This window comes from Rousettus aegyptiacus, unplaced genomic scaffold, assembly GCF_014176215.1.
Source record: "Rousettus aegyptiacus isolate mRouAeg1 unplaced genomic scaffold, mRouAeg1.p scaffold_m13_p_6, whole genome shotgun sequence".
Lineage (NCBI taxonomy): Eukaryota > Metazoa > Chordata > Mammalia > Chiroptera > Pteropodidae > Rousettus > Rousettus aegyptiacus.
The window spans coordinates 86919288-86943393 of record NW_023416309.1 but is presented as its reverse complement, the minus strand read 5'-3'; the positions used below and the strand labels follow the sequence as shown (position 1 = coordinate 86943393).

At 31.5% G+C, this 24106-nt stretch overlaps 1 protein-coding gene and 2 pseudogenes across 10 annotated transcripts in view; all 3 read right to left on the bottom strand.

Annotated features, from left to right (window-relative positions):
• Positions 1–24106, bottom strand: part of BCAS3 (BCAS3 microtubule associated cell migration factor) — a 508191-nt gene that overhangs the window by 335818 nt on the left and 148267 nt on the right. For all 10 annotated transcript variants that reach the window (XM_016143369.2, XM_036222219.1, XM_016143368.2 and 7 more), the window contains exons 13-14: positions 21069–21162; positions 991–1124 (exon numbers count right to left, since the gene is read on the bottom strand). In XM_016143369.2, coding sequence (XP_015998855.1) covers positions 991–1124; positions 21069–21162 — 228 coding nt within the window. The remainder of the gene's footprint in view (positions 1–990; positions 1125–21068; positions 21163–24106) is intronic.
• Positions 8127–8244, bottom strand: LOC118604246 (annotated as a pseudogene).
• LOC118604344 lies at positions 22341–22459 on the bottom strand (annotated as a pseudogene).

Below are 24106 nucleotides of genomic sequence, written 5' to 3'. Positions count from 1 at the left end.
GTTTCATTCTATTATAGAAATTTTTAATGGATGTTTATGACAAAGAGCATTTTAGGCTATTGGGGGAAGGATGGACTTAGTCAATAGATGGTGTTGGGTCAATGAGCTATCTCTCAGAATAAAGCATATACAGTAGTATACTGATAAATGCATAACCACAGGCTCTATGAAAATAAAGAATATCTAGGATTTTAGGCTATTAAGGTATTATCTCAGTATATACCAAGTGATATTAAGAATATCAAATATACGTAAAGCACTTAGCATGATTCCCAACACAAATGTGCAGTAAATTATATACGGATGTGTGTGCGTGTGTACATGCATACACACCCTCATGCATGTGTGCACGGTGATGCTAAGTGCTAAAAACTGACTCCCTATGGGAAAAAAAAAATTACTAGAGTAGAGTTTGCTGATTTCCATTATGTAAACACTTCTGCTGTGGATAATTTCACACTATCACTGTAATGTCATTATATCCAGAGTTGGGGACAGATGTGCATAACTGATTCTCACTAACCATGGTGAATAGGTTCCTGTGCACCACTGAATAATATCCATACAGTTATATACACTATAAAATTCAATTATTTTGTGTATACATGAATATGCATGTGTTTACATGAATATGTCTATGCATGTATATACTGTATGCATGTATATAGAATCAAAATGCCTAGAAAAAGATCTGGAGAGATGGATATCAAATAAATGACAAGGTTTTATCTGGAGCGAGAAATGGTATTAGGGTAGGAGAAGAAAGATAAAAAGAACTTCTGTCTTAACATTCATTGAATTGTTCACCCACTGCTTATGTATTTATTGGGTCAAAATAGGGTAAATATTTTTTTCTTAATTATCTGGCCCACTTTATCAGAAAGACCAATATTTTCTCAAAATATTAACTTCCAGTATGATATAAGTAAACAGGTAAATTAGATGTCATATTACACAAAGAAAACACCTTCTGAAACATACACAACTTACTTTGGCTTCAGTTTCTCCCCTGTGAAGAGTATACAGATGATGGACAGCACTTTGTGATGAGGACCAAGGATGAGTCAGAATTTGGAAGACATGAAAGTCATGGCCAAGGGTGTCTGTTGTGACTAGAAGCATTCCTGAAGGATATACCAAAAAAAGATAAAAATAAAAACAATTATGTACATGGATAAAATATTTTCATAAAGTACTCATCATGCTTTATAATATTATCAAAGGAAAGAAATCACCAAAGATATAAGAAAGTTCTCAAGATAAAAAAGTTAAAACATAGTACTTTTCCCTACGTGAATACAAAATCTTAATGCCACATCGATATACAAGAACAGTGAGAATACTAGATGTAAAGGTTTTATGATGTTCCCAATGCCTAGTAGAGAAACGTTTTACATGTCTGAATTTACAGAGAGTTCACAGGCATTTTAAAATAGCAAATTTGATAACAAAGCATGTGAAAATGACAACTCCATGGAACCCTCTTCCACTTTTTTGCCATTTTCAAAACCTAAATTTTAAGTCCAATTTACCTACTAATACAACTATTAATGTCCTACTTTATTAACCAGTTTAAAGTGTCTCTCTATCCTGGCATAACAGTTACTAAAACTGCCTACAGTATCTTTAAAAGAGAGAAAGTTTTTAATTTTGACAAGATGTCAAAATTAAGAATGCTTTGCCTAATCCAAAGTTACAATAATTTTCTGTTTTCTTGTCAGTTTTATATTTTACATTTAGGTCCATCATCCATTTTGAGTTAATTTTTATACAAAACATGAGGTATCAGACAAATTAACTTTTTTGCAAATGATGTCTAGTTGTTCCAGCAAGATTTCTTGAAGAGAAAAGATCAACTAGCCGTAATAGAGTTAGGTCTTTTTTCTAGAATTACAATTCTATTTCACTGATTTCTGTGTTTATACTTTCCATAACACTACACTTTCCTGACTATTCTAGTTTTACAGGAAATCTTGAAATCGAGTAAAGTGAGTTCTCCTTTTCTGACCTTTCTCAACAGTACTTTGCTATTCCAATTCCTTTGCCTTTCCAAACAGTATCAGCTTTTGGTAGCTATAAAAAAATTCCTGGAATTTTTGGGGGAGCGCATTAAGTCTATATATCAATTTGAGGATAATGGACATCTTAACAATATTCAGTGTTCTGATTTACGAACATGTCAAATTTCTTGATGACTTTTTTGACATCTTTTACTTCTTATTCAGCACACAAATTATACATATATTATCTTGCATCTATTATAAGTAGTACTTTTTTATTTCAATTATTAATTTTTTCTTGCTGGTATACAGAGATATAATTGACATTTTTATATTGACGATATATTCTGTGAGTTATGAGAGTTTTTATGTGGATTACATGAAATTTTCTTTACGTTCATGTAGTATATGATCTGACAGTTTGATTTCTTCCTTACCAAACTATACACCTTTTCTTTCTTTTTTCCTGACTTATACTTGAGGAAGGTAAACATGAGTGGAGAGAAGCAATATTTATGCTTTGTTCCCAGTGTTAGGAGAAAGCATTCAACCTTTAAGTTATGATATTAGCTGAGGGTTTTTAAATGCCGTTTTATCAACTTAAGGATGTTCCTTTCTGCTCCTAATTTGTTGAGAATTTTTACAATAATGAGTGTTGAATTTTGTTCAGTGCTTTTCTGCACCTATGAGATGATTACATGGTTTTTCTTTAGTCAATTAATATGGCGAATTTTAATAATGAATAATTATCAAATGTTGCACAAGCCTTGCATTCCTGGATAATCTCCACTTGGTCAAAATCACTTCTTATATGATGCTAGATTAAATTAGCTGATATCTTGTTGAATATTTTCATGACTATTCTTGAGAAATACTGTTTTGTTGATTTCTTTCCTAATAACGTGTTTGTTTTTGGTACGACTGTTATGAAATAGTCCTCATATTTTTATTTTCTAGAAAAGACTGGGGAAAACATTATTACTTAAACATTTGGTAGAATTTGTTAGTAAAACTATCGGAGCCTTTTTTGGAAAGATGTTTAAATTTTTAATTTCTTTTTAATTTAAATGTTAATTTAAATTTTATATATTTATATACATATTTTTTGTTTAAATTTTCTTCTTGGTTGAATTAATTTCTGTAATTCATGGAAATGGTCCCCGTAAATATCTGTAGGGTCTTTAGTAATGTCAACTTTTTCATTTGGGACATCAAAAATTGGTGTCTCTCTTCTTTTTTCTTGGTCAGTCTATCTAGCTCTTTTCAAAAAATCCTATTTTGGTGTCATTAATTGTCCCTTTTTAATTTTACTGATTTCTCCTACATTCTTCCTTCATCTGCTATTACTATCTTCTGCTACTATTTCCTTCATTCTCCTTACATTAGTTTTACTTGCTCTTTCTGTTTTCAAGTTTCTTGAGGTGGAAGTTTAGAGGTTTCAGGAATTTTATTCTTTTTCAGAATAAGCATATATTAGTATAAATTTCCCTGTTAGCCTGCTTTAGGTAAATTCCACAAACTTTAATACACTACATTTTCTTTTACATTTAGTTCTAAATGTTTTCTGAAGACTTCTTTCACCCATGGGATATTTAAAGCTATGTTGTATAGTTTCCAAATATTTAGGTATTTTCCAGGTATCTTTAATATATTGATCCCTAGTTTAATTACATTATGACAAGAAATTTGTTAAAATTTTTTTAATGTCTCAGAATATAACACATCTTGGTAACTGTCCTATGTACACCTCAATACCTAGAGTGTTCTATAAATGTCAATTAATTCAAGTTAATTAATAGTGCTGTTTGGATCTTCAATATCATTTCTGATTGATTCCCTGCTTCCTTATTTTATCACTGAGTCGAAGTTAACATCTCTAAAAATATATTTTTTTCAGACCTCTTTTTTTAGCTTCATATACATTTAGGATTATTATGACTTCTTGTTGAATTATCTCTTTTATCATAGTCCCATTTTAACTCTGGTATTTTCCTTGCTCTGAGGGTTGCATTTTCTGAAATTGATATCACCACTCCAACTTTGTTTTGATTGGTGTATACATGATATATACTTTTGATTCTACTTTATAATCAATATAATGTCTTTAAAATGATATTGTTTTACATAATAATTTGAGTCTAGTTTTGGAGATTTTTTAAAGTCAATCCCAGACTTTTAATTGGTATTTACAGTTCATTCACATTCGGTGTATAATTTATTGGTAAGGTTAAATTTATACCTACTATTTTATTAGTTTTTATTTTTCTGATTGTATCTGATTTTGTTTTCTTCTCTGCTCCTTACTGCGCATTTTTTTTAATATCCAATTTTATTTTACATATTGGTTTCTTGGACATCTCTCTTTACGTTAAGTTTTTAATGATTGCTCCAGGGATAATACACATATCTAACTTTCTGTTTGTTTACATTTTGTCCAGAATTTATATTTATTTTCTGTGGAAAGAATGGGTTATTAGATTACTCTTCTATGCTGGAAATGGAATTACATTTTTAAATTCTTAAAATTTTCTTTGTTAACTATATGGTGAAGAAAGGAAATCTAACTTGGGGTGGTAAACACACAATGCAATTTACATATGACATATTATTGAACTGTACACTTGAAACCTATGTAATTTTATTAACCAATGTCACTCCAATGAATGTAATTAAAAAATGAATATTAAGATCTTTGGGATGATAAGGTAGACATATAAATGGAAATATAACATATGTTTGAATTTTTACTTATCTAATACAAGTTACAGCTCTGTTCACTATATTAGATTTAAAAATACCATACTAGATGCTATTTCTAAGAGAATACATTTGAAATGATAGAAAGTGTTATTTATTGAGATCTAGTTCAAAACTGTAACCATTTACATAACATTACCTTTCACTCTGAGCCTTGCTTGCTATGTACATGAAGTCACTGACATACTTTATATTCTTTTCATATTGTTGGTGTTATTCAAACAATACATTTCTAAGGTTGGGCATGAATGCTTTGTTGTCCTTTTGTGGGCAGTATTTTTTCACTCCTCTTATTTTTTGCTGAGTTACAGTAAGCTGGAATTATCACAAATCCACTACTATGTTTTGATTCTGCCTTCCCACAACAAAACTATTTTGTGCACATGACAAACAATCCAACGGAAACATTATTATCCTGACATGAAATACGATAAATATATATTTAACACAAATATATTGCTCAGCTACTGAAGATAAACTTCATTTTTTTTAGAATCATATATCGATATTTTATTGATGAGCATCTAAATAAAATTCTCTCAGCCAAATCAAGATTATTATTGTGTTGCATATGAGTGTTCACATATGAACACTTTTCAATATGCTCCCAGCTTTTCAAATTGACATTAATATTTGTTTAGTTTTTAATATGTAAAACAAATTCAAATGTTTAAAGAAATCACCCATTAAAAATTTATTCTTATTATCCTCTGTGTATCCTATCTCAAAATTTCTTTTTTCACTTCTTCACACAAACGTGGCTTCTATAATCCAGCAATGGCTTACTTTTTTGACAAAACTTAAAATTATTTTAAAAATTGCAAAAGCAGAGAGGAAAGAAAGAAATAGCTTTTGTAGTACTATACAATCATGTGCTTTCTTTTAATTTATAATTTCCTCTTTTGCACACATTCTGTTAGGAGAAATGACGAGCTTTTTTTTTCTAGAAAACAACTTAAGAAGCAGATATACATAAAAGGAAAAACTCGTACAGAGTAGACTGTGGCTTGAGAACTATTTATGCAGCATCAGAAGACTAAACCAGACTCTAGCCTGGCCATAAACTAAACCCACGCCCCAAATGAGGTGCCAAGCCACAAAAGCATTTGCGTCATCTGGGAATACAAGGAAAAGAAGGACTTCTAATTATAGGGCCTGGAAGCGGAAGCCTAGAGTGATTAGTTGTTTAGGCGCTGCTGTATGTTTATCTGGAAGCTTCCTCTCCCTCACTCTCAGCCTCAAGTTTGATAGATGAGCGTTAGCATTAGAGGGTGGAGACTGAAGCTGCTGATGGTACATGGCGTTCTCCAAAATCTGATGTAGCTGGAGACTGAACATTAAGGCTTTTGTGGCCTCATAAGAACATAAGTCTTTTCAACTGGGCGTCAGCTGGTTAGCCCAAAAAGCAAAATTAAAGAGTAGCAAACCTCACTGGGCATATGTTATAAAATCTTGGAAACATGAGTAGGTATGTCTTTTTTGCCATATCCTATTTATAACACCTACCTAATTGCACGGTTCTTTATCACATGCACACATATGAAATGGAAGACAAATTACCAGCTATTCACACTCTCCTCCAAAAGACACACAAACACTGATATGATAGGTCAAATAAAAATCTCAACAGAAATTCAGATTATATCACTCATAAAATAATTTTATGCTTTGGTATTAATCCTTGCAAATGTAATATCACCCATCAATACTTGTACAGATTGAAATTTACAAATTATTTATTTATTTTTTTGACTTGCTAGTCAAATTTGTAAACATAGAAGCGCAGAAAGAGAATCCTAGTACTGACCAAAACCTTCTAGGTTTCAAATTACAGAAAGCCACAATAACAACATAGTCTAGTATTAAAGTCGATTAATAAAACCTTTAAACTGAGTATAAATACCTGACAGCAATAGTCTCATAGCCTCCCTACAGGCAACATCAGTGTTAGCACATTTCTTAAACTGCTTAAAGATACTGCTAATCAAACTCTCCACTGTATTCTTCTACTTCTGTGGCCCAGAATGTGTTAAGACTCTGAAATTTATACCTAATAACACTGTTAAAGGCACTGAACACTAAAGGCACCAAACAATCAAGGACATGATTTATTTGATTCCTTCCTAAAGATGCATACCCCAGAATCAAGGTAAATGAGAACAAAACAAATGGCTCTCACTCATTTGTTCCATGTGGAAAAACCTAAAATCAACTACTTGTCTTCTAGCTAACTTACAACTTATTAATTCCACCCTCCTCCATTTTTAAGAGTTTGAAGTTAAATAGCCTAACCTCTTTAATTGAATAATTAAATGGTTTTCTTCCTTTTATTTTATATCGTGATTTTTTTTAAGGTTCTGAAGACATCGTTAGCCATTTCCAACAGGTTTTCATAAGAAATGTTCTAATATTATTTTCAACAGTCTATTCATCTAACAGACACAGGAAAGTGGTACACGTCTCTTGTATTTTTATTTTTCCAAATGGTTGAATAGATTTCTTGTTAGATGCAAGAATATTTTTAAAGCTCTATTAACCTCTATTAATGTATAATTCATATGCAATAAATGCACTCATTTTAAGTCTACAGTTTGATGAGTCTGACCAGTATATACATCTATACAACTACTACCATAATCAAGATAGAGAATATAAGAAAAGATTCCCTGTGTCCATTTGCAGTCCATCCCTTCCCCAGCGCATGGCCCAAGGCAACCACTGATTGGCTTTCTGTCATTGTGAATTAACATTGCCTACTTTAGAATTCCATGTAAATGGCTTCCCACAGTATTTTAACCACTCTATCTGTGCAAGTAACAGTAGTCCATTCACTTATTTATATTACTGAGCAATGTTCCATTATATGGGTATATGACAATTTATATATCCATTCAGTAGTTGTTTCTAGTTTTTGGCTACTGCAAATCAAATACCTATGAAGATTCAAGTACAAGTCTCTGTGTAGACATATCTTTTTAGTTTTCTTAGGTGAATATTTACAAGCTGAATTGCTGAGTGATATGTATATTTAACATTATAAGAAACTGTGAAATGTTTTTTCAAAGCTGCTGTAATATGAGCTCCATTATCTCTTCAACACTTTTTATTGTCAATCTTCTGAAATTTTAGTCACTTCAGTGATTGTTTGGTAATTTCTTATGGTTTTAATATGCCATATTTTCTTAATGATCAGTGATAGTGACCAGCTTTACATGCGCTAAGTGTCTATTTGCATATTTTCTTCTGTGACATGATTATTCAAATCTTTTATCCATTTAATTTGTGTAGATTTGTAGGGGGGTTTTCTTGCCAATGTATGGTATCCCATGTCGTTTTCTTTTCTTTTTTCTTATTACTTATTATTATTTATGCCGACAGCACCTGGTCTTCCTAGGTGGTCTCCTATCCAAGCATTAACCAGGCCCGACCCTGCTTAGTTCCGAGATCAGATGGCATCGGGATTGTTCAGAGTGGCATAGCCATAGACTATGGACTGTGGCTCCGCTAGGGTGCGAACTCAGGACTTTCTGTGTGTAAAGCAGACTTGCTAACTGCTACACTATGGAACCACATCCCCATGTCATTTTCTTAATCTCTTCCCCTAGAGGTTTTTAATTTTAATGAAGAAAAATGTTACGGTCTGTGTTTTTGGTATCCCAAGAAATCCATCTCTATTCCTCTTGGGTCACAATAATATAATCCTTACATTTTCTTTTTAAAGGTTTATACTTTTAGCATTTAAATTAAGTCTACAATCTATAGATGATATATTACAGAACTGTATACTTAAACCTACACATTTTATTAACTAATGTCATCCCAATAAATAAATAGTCTATGACAATTTATAGTCATGTTTTATGTATGGTTTTAAGTAAACACTTTTTTCCCAAATGGATATCCCAGTTGTTCAAGCACCATTTGTTGAGACAACTATCCTACTCCTACTGAATTACTGGACACTGGCAGAAAATCAAATGACCATACGAGTCTGATCAATTTATGGATTCTAGTCCTTCGATCTATGACTATATTACCAGAAAGCCATCCTTTCTGGATTATTGCAGATTTAGAGTAAGTCAGAAATTTAGGTAGTTTCAATTTTCAAAATTTACTCATCTTTTTCAAGACTGATTTGGCCATTTGAGATCCTTTGAATTTCCATATGATTTTAGAATAATCTTGTGTAGATTATTTTTGGTTTAAACATTCACTTTTAATAAAGTTAACTGGTAGTGAATATTAACACAAAACACTAAATGGATATCAAGGCATAAAAGAAAGAAAACATGTTTATGAAAATATGAAGGTTTTTTTAAAATCATAATTGAATGATTTTTCTTACCCTATTATATTGTAACATTACAATGTTGAGGAGAACTAGGATGGCAAAAATGTAAAATTTTTAGATAAAGTAGGAGAATTGAAAAGATAATGAAATATGATTTAAGAAGAAGATTAATTTTACTCCTAACTTTATTCAGGAAAACAGCATATCATATAATTTCAGAATTTTAGAACCCTAAAGCCTTAGAAACAATGTGCCTGATTTCAATTTAACAACATTATAACTGAAATGCATAGACTGTGAAAAATTTAAATTTAAAAGTCTACAGTGTTAGCTTGTGTTCTTATTATGTACCAATACAATGCTACTGTCTTCCAAGAAAAATTATGCACACATACACACACACACAACTAGTACTACATTAATATCAGACAATCATTGCTAAAAGTTCATAATAAAATACATACTTAATGGAAGGTAATAGGAATCTGGTAGATAGAGACAACAAAGTAAAATATGAACAGCAGAAGACAGGAGGAGAAATAAAGAGAATATGATGCAGATCGATCTGTTCGGAACAGATATTTAATACATTAAAGACTATAAAATATCATTTGGAAGTTAACTTGGGAAATTTAGAAATCAAAGGAATGCCATTCAATATACTTTAGAAATGTGTTAAAAAGAACTTTTAAATTTTCTGGAAGAAGCTTATACAGGTGTGTATATACATAAAAATTCACCAAGCCATATACTTCAAATTTGTACAATCTATATTATGTGAGGTACAGGTCAATAAAAATGAAGAAAAACCAAATCAAAAACAAGAGTGAGAGAACAAGATTGGTAGTTTTATATGGAAAAAGGGAAAAGACGCTAAACTGAGTAGTTAGAAGGTTAAAATCTTTCCTCTATGGTGGGATGGGGGGAAAATAAAACCTAAAAACACAGGCAGTCAGAGAGAACGTACATGGTGAGGATCAAGAAAGAGGGCCATGTGTCTCAGATGTGTAGGCTGGCCAAACCGATGGTCAAAGCACCATGAATCATGTATTCCATAATGTATATATGAAATTATGGGGCGAGTGGGGAGGTAGATGGGATAAAAGGGGTCAAAATGTGGTGACATTAAAGAATTAAAAATAAGTTAATTAATTGAAATTTATATGTATATATATATTACATATGTATATATGTACACATATATATGATTTCTATTAGGGTTCTAGAGGGGGAGATCAGAAACTATACAACAAATGATTAGATGGAAGATAAAATTGTTCATCAATTAGTACTTTTATTTTGGGTATATTTGCAAATATTAGCAAATTACCAAGCATCTCTGGGAATTAGGTTTATTAAGTATCTATCTGAACCAGTTTAAAGCATGACTCCTTAATTATGTTTCAGAAAAAGTGTATATATAGGAGCAATTGCTAACATATAATAAAGATTACCACTAGGCAGGCAGGCGTTCTTTGCACAACCAAACTCTAACTATACTGATAAATATAATGGCTAATCTTAGCCCATCATAAAGATATGATTTGAACAAAAAGGGAGAAACCAAAGACAATCAAATATGTCCCATGAAACAATCAAGGGAACAAAGGGAAAATCAAAAGATTAGGTCGTTTTTAATTAAACAATTTCAATTTTTCTATGCTGTTGGTACTTTAAAGACTTTGTTTAGATTATATTTATTAATTCTGAATACCATCAATATGGACTACTGTTTCTAAATTTTTCTTTTTATCTTCTGTTCTTCCACTGATTCCCATCCCTTCCCATCGTAAATATCCACAGTGTTGAATGTAATATTATGTCATATAAATGTAATGTTAATTGTAATATTATGTTAATATAAATATCCTTGAGAAATATTTGGACTGTTTTCAGAGTAATGTTCAAAATATTTAATGTATGACAGGAGTATAGACCAATTTGAATGAGGACAATAAAACAAGCCTAAAGCTGGGGGAAGGCCAGAGCATTTTAGAGGAGGAGAGAGGGGAAAGTACAACAAATATTCAAGTTCTTCACTATTTAACAACCAGTAAAGTTGTCCTGAAAGACAAAAGTTTAATTTAACCTTGACTAGTTTACATATATGTAATTGGTCATAGATATCCTTCTTTACTTTTTTCAAAATTGAAAATTGCATTTATACTGTTGTAGTTATATCTGTTACATATAGCTATAGTGTTATAGATATAGATGTTACTTCACATTTTTATATAGTATGCCATTCACATCTTTCATTAGTTCATTCAGTATTAATTGAGCGCCTTTGCTCAATTAATTAGGAATAGTGTGGCAGTGGTGGTGGGTTAGAAGCAGGGCTCTGCCTTACTCCTGGCCATCCAGGACCTGAGGCTGCATTAGGATGTTCACAGGCCCTGGACATTTTTGCCTTCATGAGCCCCCTCTTTCTTGAAAAAATATTTAAAATTATAGTTTATGACTACATGTGTTGGTTTTAAACGTATATTAAAGCATTCCATTAACTTAAAAGTTTATATACTTTTTTGCTTTTAAAAGGAATTAAATATTTTGGTGGGCCTCTCAAGTACTGTGGGCCCTCGGGTTGGTGCCTCCTCTACTTTACAGTAAGTCAAACCTCCAAGGTTCCCTCTGATTCTCATACAGGTCCAGTGCCGCATTGAACAATAAGCAAAAAGAATGAATCCTTCAGGGAGTAATTCATTACATAAGTAAAAGACATCATATACATTATTTTACAAGATGATGAAACAAGATAGTAAAAAAAAAAAAAAGACAAAACCTAAAATGGAAACATCCCCTTCTGAGGCAGGGAAAAAGCAATAAACTCTTCAAGCTGCCTTTGAGTTGTTAGTTAGTAACACAGTATAAGTGACTAGCAGTGATAAACTAGAAGCTGTTAGAGGAAAAATCTAAAGCAACATAATTCTGTAAATCTGTGAGGCATTACAGATGTTAACAAAAATCAACACAAGGTATTGTTCTGACCACTTGCTGTGATCAATGGGCAAAACTCTGTGCGTAAAAAAGAAAAAAATCCAACTTACAAATTTTTAATGATTAACCCAAGACCACCATCACCTTTTAATATACAGCATTTAAATAACCAGAAAAATTTCAAGTCTGTTAAAGATACAGTCAAGCGCGCAAAGGGGTATATGTTTAATCTATTTTACTAGAGACCTGACATTCATTTTCCTCTTATTAATGGATGGAAAAGCAATTTCCCTGCCAAGGAAGGGTAATTATTTAAAATGTAGATGTGTTGCACTTCACAGCTCTCAGCTACTCAGCTGGCAGAAATAATGCCTCTGGAAAGCAGATAAATTATTTACTGAGTTAAAGACAACAGGTCTGTTTTAGAAATGCCAGCCTCACTGCAGAGCTGAGAATTTCTTATGCTTCTAATTTCCAATTTAATTAATAAAATATACTTATTCTCCTTTATGTCAAAGGAAATATAATTAATAATCTGCCAATCTAGTGTACTTAGTTACATAAATAGAATATAGTTTCCTCAAGATATTTTAATAAATATCTATTAAATATTTCAATCTCAATTTCATATGTGATATATGTCTGCTTTTAATATAATTTGCCATTACGATCACTCGCATAATTAAGGAAGGGAAAGGATTCTTACTCAAACCATAAATTAGAACTAAGTTGGTTTTACTCAACAAATTGACTAATTACATTGAATTAATGCCTTTTCTCTGTCCTGCTATAGTTTCTCCATGATTTTAATGATGGAGGGGTAAACAAATGATTAATGCAATTATTCAATGGATACTTACAATCAACTATGTGAAACTTGCCAGGCTAAAAATACTGGGGAACAAAATAAAAGCTCACCTCTAAGGAAAAACATGTTAAAAAGATACTCTTGATGGGTATAAATAAATTTAAAACTAAGATGAGGGGGTTAATAATGAAAACAACAATGGGTAATATTTATTGAGGTCTTACTATGTTTTAGGTATCATTATTCGCCCTTGTTTTTTGATGAGGAAACTGAAGTATTGGAAGTGATCCAAGTCGATTAAGTAACTTGCCAACTAGGTGCCAAGGTGAGGTGGGGATACGACATTATATTTTAGGTCAGCTGGGTCTTTCCAAAATAATATTTAAGATAAGACAGGAGAAAAATAAGAGTTACCCAGATGAAAGAGGGAAAACAATGTAACATGTTTAAGGGGCTGAAAAAAATCTAGTATAGCTAAATATGGAGGGAAAATGTAGGTCAGGCTTAAGCAGCAAACTTGCGCCAGGCTGTAATATTTTTGGACAATACACTCAGAGCAATAAGGAAGTTGTTGAAAGGTGGAAGTATCACTAACATTTAACATTTCTTACTAAATATCTGAGCATCTTAAAATGGAAGTAAACACATATATTAGAGTAAGTATGATACAACAATCATAGCTAAACAGAATAACCTAGGATTGGGCTATAATCAAATAAGATTCTTTTTAAAACTAAGAGCAACTGAATGAATCTCAAAAGTACTGTTATAGGTTAAATGTTTGGGAGCTCCTCAAAATCCTATATTAAAACTACAGAAACCCAGTGTGATTATATTTGGAGATGAGGTATATATGGGAATAATTAAATGTAAATGAGGTCATAAAGCCTGTTCTAATAGAACTGGTATCCTTATAAGAAAAGACAGAGTTAGCTCTTTCTCTCTTCCCTTGCACCAAGAAAAGGCTATGGGAGGACATACAGAGAAGGTGGCCATTTGTTAGCCAATAGGAAAGACCTCACTAGAAACCAAATCAGCTGTAACTTTGATCTTGGACCTCTGGCTTCCAGAACTATCAGAAAACAAATTTCTGTTGTTTAAGCCCCCAAGTCTGCAATATTTTGTTATGGCAGCCCAACCTAACTAATACATTATACATAGGTTATTATTTAAACCCATTGTCTTAAATAATACTTCACATATTCAAATGACCAGCAAAGAGGCTTTGGTATTGAATTGTAAAATCACAAGCAGCTGTTCTTGCCCTACAATAAAAACAAACTGCAAAACAACAAAATCAAAGCTTTTAAAAAATCAATTTGAAAGTTCAGTTTTAAAAACCCTCAATAAAAGTAGCTGCTCTCACCTCAGATATAATAGCAGGAGGGGAAAAAATCCACGATAAGTGAGGGTGAGAAGAAAAACAGCGAACTTTTGAAAAACTTCCGATGGCTCCATCTGAGCTGACACCATTTAGAATGCTATCCTCTCAAAAACTATGTACCCAACCAATCAAGAGGATCATATTAAAAACGTCAAAAGCTGTGAACAAAAAAAGAGAGCTGATGGTTGCTGAAAGAAAAAATTAAACTGTCAAACTACCCTGTCATATCTAGTTGAAACACTCCTCAAAATTATGGGCAAAATACAGATATTCCCAGACAGAAAATGGCAAAAGGTCACTTTCATCGGATCACCTAGAAATAGCCCACGGAAGCATGTTACTTTATTGAAAAATCTACAAAAGGAACGAATGCAAGAAGGATCGTATTTTGAAAAAATGATTAAGTAGCAATTGGATATCCATAAGCAAAAAATAAAAATCAATTCAATAAAATAAACTATGACCTAAGCCTGATACCCTATATAAAAACTAACCCAAAATAGATTATAGATTTAAATATAAAATGTAATACTAGAAAACTATTAGAAAATTATATAGCAGAAAATCCTCAGGCCCTAGATTGGCAATTATTTCATAGGCATGAGCACAAAAACACAACTGATTTTTTTAATTGGATTTGAAAGTAAAAACATTTTAAAACAGAAAAAAAAGACAATCTCTTCACATGGAAAAAAAATATTTCCAAGTCCTATATCTTACAGAGGACCTATATAAAATAAAAAATGGTGAGAATACCAAATGCTGGGAGGGATGCAGAGAAAACATGTCTAGAGGATTAAAGGAAGGTATGTGGACAATGTTTCACCAATTAGAAGATACTAATAAAAAGATAATATTATAAAAAGGAAACAAACAGAAATTCTGGAGTTAAAAAGTACAATAACTGAAATGAAAAATACAATAGAGGGGCTCAAACAGATTTAAACTAGCAGAAGCAATCAATTGAGATCACTAAACTTGATGGGAAAAAAGATAAAGAAAAATTAACAGACTCTGAAACCTGTGGGATACCATTAAGGAGATGAATCCATGAGTGACAGGAGTCCCAAAGGCAAGAAAAGGGGGAAAAAAGGAGAAATAATATTTAAAGAAAAAGTGACTAAGATCAGAGGAGGTGGAAGATGATGAAAAAGGGGAAGGGATTAAGAAGAATAAATGGTAGTTATAAAATAGTCACAGGGATGTGAAGTACAGCATAAGGAATATAATCATTAATATTGTAATGACTATATATGGTATCAAGTGCGTACTAGACTTATCAGGGGGTCACTTTGCAAGTTATATAATGTCTAAGCACTATGCTTAACACCTGAAACTAACCTAATATTGAATGTCAAATGTAATTGAGAATTTTTTAAAAATTAAAAAAAACAGTTTTGACTTTGGGTGGTGAACATACAATGTAATATACAGATGATATATTATAGAATTGTATACTTGAAATCTATGTAATTTTATTAACCAATGTCCCTACCCAATAAATTTAATACAGGACTATAAAAAAGAAAGAAAAAAGAAAAAAAAAAGAAAGAATGACTGAGAAGTCCCAAATTTAATGAAAAACATTTAGGACAGTGAAACTATTCTATATGATACTACAAAACTGGATGCATATCAATATTAATTTGTCAAAATCCACAGAATGTAAAACACGAAGAGTGAATCCTAATATAAACCAGTGACTTCAGTTGACAATGACGTGTCAATATAGATTCATTACTGTAATAAAACTACTACTGCGGTGTGGAATGTTGATACCGTGGGAAGTTTTGTTTGAGGGGGAGGTGGGAGTTGTATGGGACTTCTATGTATTTTCCGCTCAGTTTTGCTGTGAACTTAAAACTGCTCAGAAAAATAAAGTGTAGTAATTTTTTTTTTAAAGTTTCCTAGAAAATGTTACTCGCTATGTACCTAAATAATTGAAAGCAACAAACTTACACCACCCATATTGAATCTGCCCGGATCTAAGCATGGAGGCCTCTCCAGCACTTCTAACCAAATCATAAATGTTGCCATTAAAATATTTGTTTTAATTTGGGATTCAGAGTCACAGCTAATAAACAAGAATGGGAAAGAGAAATTGAAAAACAAACTGAATACAGCTGCTGAACTCAAAGTTTCACAACTCTATTTAATGGCATCCTTTCTTTTCTGAATAGGTCCCATACAAGACCAAACTACACACCACTCACCCACCCAATGTACATTTTCTCCTTTCCTTAATCCACTCTGCAGTGTTATTCCATCATGTATGTTTTACATTGTCTTTAAAATTCCTCAGGAGGTGGACAACAGGTCTGGTTTGTTCTTGAATTTTCATGTTTAAGGACATTTTAATAATTCTGTCTAAAAATATATCACTTTAAAAAAAGATTAAAAATTTATGTATACTCTTGGGTAAGTGAAAATATACAGGTAAAGCAGTTAGAGAAAGATCAGGTTTATTTTTAAAAGAAAACAACTTTTTTTATGTTTTATTTTGCTTTTTGTTTTAATGAACTTCCTTAAACTTATAAAAAAGTATTCCAATAAGCACTACTGTTATTATTGCCCAACATTACATTCCTCATGAAAAAGCTTTTAACCAGAGAATTATTAGAAGATCAAAACAGTTGAAACTTATTGGTATAAATTTAGGAATATGTATGGATACATACATGTAAGGAAAAACTAGAGGATGTTACTGAAGGATCTGTAAGTTATATTTTGAAAGGGTTAATTTAAATAAAAAAACCTAAATGCTGTGCAACAACCTACTTAAATTACATATCTTTGTTCAAAATACCAGTTAATAAAAGTTCAGAAGCTAACAAAAGTACTTCAACGAGAGAATGGAAAACTGCCTCATTTTATAACATAAATAAATTTATAGAGGAGTACTTATAAAAGGATTGATAGAAAATACATCATTTGGTCTCCCAAAAATGTTTTTTAAAACTATAACATAAATTAAAGGAAAAATAACAACCACTAAGATATCTACACATTTACAACTGGATATATCGCCTCTTGCCTCAAACATTTCATTTGTACATGTTTATATTACAATCTGGGACAATTAGGGTAAAACAAGAAATATAATACAGAAACTAGACAAGCAAATAAAATTTCACCTAAGAATAGGAGTTGGCTATAGTTGGCAGCCATAGCCTTTCTCTAAGAAGCTGTTCAGCTCCTGACAAGCTTTAAAAAAAAAAAAAAAAAAAGGCTTTCAAATCACTGAGAATATTTCATATACACGCTTGAGCCACACTCAAGCAATAACAGTCGTACACTGAATAGTAAAAATACTCAGAGTTGAACAGTAAATAACTAAGATGAATTATAACCAATTGCATTAAATCTCTGCCTACCAGCTTCTATAAAAAGATTTCGTAAACCAATTTTCTGAGTGGTTGTTGAATTATGAACCCTCCATTTAATTCAAATATTTAAACAGGTACAAAACATTTATAAAATGTTGCAGAAATGATGACATATTGAAAAATATATCTACTACATAATAAACTATCGATTGGTCTACTATGAAGACTCTACTTCACAATCTATGTCAAACATGTGATATTTTTCTTGCCTCTTTCATTCAACTAATATTTATTTATATACCAGGCACTGAATCATTATTTCCTAGCTAATCTTATCTTTTAGGTTCCAGTGCAGCACTGACTTCCTTTTGAAGAACTTTCCCCAGTAGTTAAAGACCAAGCTAAGGGTCATCTCCTGGCAGGCTGTCCTTATTCCAAAAGATTTTCCCTCCCTGTTTTCCTTCCCTATTGCACCAGCAAACTCCATGAGTACGAACTGTCTCTTGTTCAGTGAATCGCCACGACTAAGCCAAGGGAATGCGAATGGAGTCTCAAGTGAAAGAACTATCTTCCAATGTGTTTAGCTGAAACAGGTGAGATCATCAAGGATTAATCTTTTTGATAATGGGCTCTTAAACATTTCAGTTTCATGAATCTTTTTAACAATATGGTAAAGCCTAAAAACCTCTTTCTCAGAATAATATTTTTAAAAGACAAAGTAAAATAGTTAGGATTTTTCAACTGACATAGTAGACTATGTGTTTTTGATACTATGTTAAAATACAAGCTCTATCATAATTTTGTACCATAAGCAAAATTTAGAGAATGATATATATAAAAGAAATTTTATGAAAAATCCATTATTTTTATTGCTCACAAACTCATGTATACAGCTAATATTTCAGTGGTTTATTGTACATATTTGTAAGTGAAGGAAATTTTCATTAGAGATTGGAAAAAATAAAGACATAATTTTTTCCCTAAGTTCACATACTCTTTGAATTCTATCCATGGACCTCTCAGATCTTGGACCCAGATTAAGAAGCCTTGTTTTAGATTCAAGAAGAGATGTAAGAGATCCTAAAACTCATAAAATAGTTCTCACGAAATGATCTTCTCTCCAAGAAATTACAAAATTCAATGTGAGATTGAATTAAGAATATAACAGGAGAAGAATGTCAATTTATATGCATTAAAATGTTACGTACCTACCAAAGGAACAATGCATGCAAGAAATAATTGACAAGCTGAACTTCATTAAAGTTAAATACTTCTGATCTTCAAAAACACTTTCAAGAGAATGAGAAGACAAGCCACAGACTGGGAAAAAATATTTATAAAACATATATCTGATATAGGACTATTATCCAAAATATACAAAGAAATTTTAAAATTCAACAATAAAAAATGAACAAACCAACTAAAAAATAGACAAAAGATCTGAACAGATACCTCAACAAACAAGATATACAAACGGCAAATAAACTATGACATGTCCATACGATGGGATGTTTGTTATTCAGCAATTCAAAGAAATGAACACGGCAGAGGTGCATGGGGTAAAAAGAAAAAAGAAATGAGCAATCAAGACATTAAAAGGGATGGAGGAGCCTTAAGTGTATGTTGGTAAGTGAAAGAAGCCAATCTGAAATGACTACATACTGTAAGATTAAGATCTCAACATATGACATTCTTGAAAACCTAAAGCTACAGAAACAGGGGTTGAAGGATGAAGGAATGAACAGAACAGGCAAAGCAAAGGGAATTTAAGGGTAGTTAAATTATTCTATATACACAGTACTATAAAGATGGATATATGTCATTATATATTTTTCAAAACTCATGGAATGTACAAGAGTGAACCCTAATGTAAACTGGAAACAGAGGTTAGCTAGGAAAACAAATATTTAAAGAAATGATTAAGATAAATTCTATCATAGTCATACAACTAGTGTTGTACGAATGCCAAAAAAGGTATAAACATTTTTAATCTTATCATAAAAACACAAACTGTGGAGTTCAAACAGAAATCAAAAGACAAATATAGCTCGAAATAATGAAACCACAGGAAAAAACTATGGTTTTCTAGAATTAATCGCTATACAATGATAGAGATAACTACAACATTCTTTAAGTTATATAATATGTTCTTATTATAATGGAAAGTTGTAGACAGGAAAAAATACAACTTCCACTGTCTGAAGCACTCTATGGTAATTTGAAATATGTACTAATACAAAGGAGATTTGACATAACAGATGGACTATCAAAATGAATCACACTGGTTACTCAAAGTAGCGTACTATAAGGGACGTAACTTCCAGACAGTTCCTTCAAATTTAACTTAATTCCTACAACATTCAGAGCACTTCAATAAATCTTTGTCTTCATTAATTAAATCAATTATACAGATCAACGATCACTGCAAAAATCTTCCTCTTTATCAAAAAAGACTAATTAAGATATTAGAAGGAAGATTATTCAAAGTACTCTATATTATCCTCTTACCATCATTCTTTATTTGAAAAGAAAGGAAAGATGGGTCTTTCCATCAATTTTAACTAACAGGATCATTTCTACAGAGTAAGATAAAAACAGCAATCTCTTCAAACTTATCAATCAAAAAAATAAGATCTAAAAGAAAGTTTATGAAGACTATTTCAGCTTTGAAAGCAAAAGAGTAATTTTATCTTTTATTTAGAAGTGAAATATTTTAAAAATAACTCCACTAGAGTGGAATACCACCACTGGAAGTATTAAGTCAGTTTCTAACTACAAAACTTGATAATTACAGGGAAAAAATTAAGCATTTATCATGACTTTTACATACAGAAGAACTGTGGTTCACTCCTGGTTGATGAGAAAAAACTTTTATATATAAATATATATAGAAGAACAGCAAATAATCAATGCAGAAAACACAACAAAATTAGAAAAACCACCAATCTCCCTGCTTCAATGTAACAAAATTATTAAGTAAAAAGATTAATAAATACCTGTTTAGTCGAGGTGGTAGTATATGGGGCATTGCTATACTATCTTTTAATCTATTTTTAAGTTTGAAACTTGTTATAATAAAAAAGTGGAAACAAAAATGAAAATAGAGCATTCCAAACTGCTATAACATGTCCTTATTAAATGCTTTAAGAACAACCAGAAAAAAAAAAAGAGGAAAAAATACAAGTAAACTAAGTTATAAAATGTTACAAAGTTAAAAAGAAACGTGAAATTCCAAAGAAAATTCCAATTATATATATTAGTATGTAGTTTGAAATATTCTAGTTCTTGGCTTAATTATAATATAGAAATTAGTGTAGCTCAACAGCACTACCTACTTACTGCTGCTATTCAATCACATTATTGAAGGTAAAACTAGTGTTTAAAGAATATCTAAAGTTTTATTATAAATTCATTTATTCAGTAACTACTTACTAAAGACTACTTACTTTTCTAATATACACTGACACATATAAGAAAAGCCAGATTCCATATTTCATATTTTCTATTTCCCAAAATATTGATTGAAAACCCCACAATATAAATGGAAAGAAAAAAAAGAACATACCACTTGTATTAAAAGCCATACAGCACACTGGTTTCTCATGAGCAGGGAAGTGGGCCACAATACCATCACTGTCAGAATCCTCGCTCACAAGCACCTTTACAAAGAAAAAGAAAGCAAATGGAAGTTAACCTGAGCCTGAAGATATACACAGCTACACCACAATGTCTCTGACCAAATAACATGCTTCCACTATATTGGAAGATTATTCTTGTCAATATAAGACGAGAATACTGCTTTAGGAATGAGGAAAAAATATAAATATAATATGACTCTGGAAGATCAATTATACAAACTGTAAAAACAGTTATCTTGACTGTAGATGACAGAGACAATAATTTCTTAAAGTGTAGGTTCACAATAGATGATAGATAGATACACAGATAGATATATAGAAAGATGACTGATTGATTGATTGATTGATAGATAGATAGATAGCCAGCCAGCCAGCCATGTAGAGCCATAAAAAACATATAGTTCTCATTGTGTTATAGCTGGCTGGAAAATTCTTGCTCATGATTGGAATAGGGCAAGGAAAAACAATGTAACAGGTTAAACACAAACAAACCGCCATATTTTAGGGAAATTACCCATAAAATGTTTATTTAAAATACAAAAGCTCTGGTCTTTAACTACTAGTTTTTACATGGATATATCAATTCTTTGAAAATATTACCAAATCATAAAATCAGAAGTATATTAGGGTAGGTAGTTTTGCATCTCAAATTTATTCCACTTAATTTTCTGATAAGCATATTAAAATATAATTTACATTCCATACAACTTGCCCATTGTGAATGCACTGTTGGATGATTCTTAGGGGAAAAAATATGTATTTATTTTACAAAGCAAGTAATTAATTCAAGAAACAAAAAATGTTTTACATACGTAAAGTTTCAAAGGTATGAAAACCTACCATACCAATATTTGATTATGAAAATCAAACATAAAGAATTTAATCTGAAGTAACCCACGAAGTAGTCTTACACTGGCAATTTTAATTTTTCTTTTAGTGTGAAAAACTTTACAGAGGTATAATTTACATATTATAAAAGTCACCTATTTTATGTTTATAATTCAATGATTTTATACAGTAGTATAACTGTTACAACAATCTAGTATATAGAAATGTCTGATTTGCCATCCTTTCCTATCTTTATGCTTTAATTTTCTTGCCTTATTGCTCTAGCTAGAACACACAATTAAGTCAAGCTACAGATTTATCAATTTTTAATGAGTAGATTTTTTTTATTATCATCACCATTTTTTGTTTAATACCTACAGCACCTGGTCTTCCTAGGTGGTCTCCCATCCAAGTACTAACCAGGCCTGACCCTGCTTAGCTTCCGAAATCAGACAGGATCGGGCACGTTCAAGGTGGCATTGCTGTAGACTACCATCTTCACCATTTTTAAGTGTTGAGTTCAGTGATATTAAGTATATTCACATTGCTGTGTAACAGATTTCTAGACCTTTTTGATCTTGCAATACTGAAGTTCTATACCCACTAAACAATAATTCTTCCTTCTCCTTCCCCCAGTCCTTGGTAACCACATTTCTACTTTCTGTTTCTAGAACTTTGACTGCTTTAGTCAAATCAGTAGAAATAAAGTATTTCTCCTTTTGTAACTGGTTTCCTATAGCAAATTATCCTCAAAGTTCATCCATGTTGTAACTTGTGACAAAATGTCCTTTACTTTTAAAGCTGTATAACATTATACATAGTATCTATCTCACATTTTTCTTTATTTGTCTATTAATGGGTTGCTTCTACTTCCTGGCAACTGTGAATAATACTGCAATATAAACAGGTGTATAAATATATCTTTGAGATCCAGCTTTGAATTATTTTGCATATAAATCCAGAAGTGGGATTTGAGTAACTTTTATACTGGTTTCCATAATAGCTGCATCATTTTACATTATCACCTAACAGTTAATAAAGAGTTCCGACTTCTCTGCATCCTTGACAACATTTGCTATTTTATGTTCTTTTTATAGTGGTTATCCTGACAGGTGGAAGGTGGTATCTCACTGTGGTTTTGATTTGCAATTCTCCAATGATTGATAATGTTGAACATCTTTTCATATGATTATTGGCCATCTTTATATCAATTCAAGTCCAATGTACATTTGTTAATTGGGTTATTTTTTTTTTTTTTTTGCTGAGTTGTAGAAATTCCTTATATGTACTATACATTAACTCCCTATCAGATATGTGATTTATAATTATTTTCTCCAATTCTATAGGTTGTCTTTTCACTCTGTTGATAGTTGCCTTTGACATGCAGAAGTTTTCATGTTTGATATAGCTCCATTTGTCTATTTTTTATTTTGTTACCTGTTCTTTGGTGCTATCGCCAAGAAATCACTGCCCAATCCAATGTCCTACAGCTTGTCTCTCATGTTTTCTTCTAGGAGTTGAATAGTTTTAGGTCTTACAGTTAGGTCTGTAATACATTTAACTTTTATATATAGTGTGAGGTAAGAGCCCAACTTTCTTTTGCATATGGTTATCCAGTCTTCCCAATGCCATTTGCTTAAAAACAAACAAACAAACAAACAAGCAAACAAAAAAACTCTCGATTCTGTAGTTTTGGCAGTCTTATCATTTTTGTATATAGGCATGGGTTTATTTCTGCGCTTTTTATTCTATTTCATTGGGCTACATGCTTATCTTTATGCCAGTACCAAATCATCTTAATTACCATTACTTTCCAGTGTGATTTGAAATTAGAAAGTGTGAGAGCTCCAATCATGTTATTTTTCAAGGCTGTTTTGGCTTTTCAGAGTCCCTTAAGATTCCATAAGAATTTTAGGATGGTTTTTAAAAACATTTCTGCAAAAAATGCCATTGGGATTTTGATAGAATTGTATTTAGTATGTGTATCACTTTGCGTGGTAAGGATATTTTAACAACATTAACTGTTTTTTAATAGTTATACATTTATTTTCATGTGTAATAGGAAAAAATATAACTAGCACATCAACACGTGACTGCATGGATATATTCCTAAGCACAAGAATAAAGTTGGAAGTGA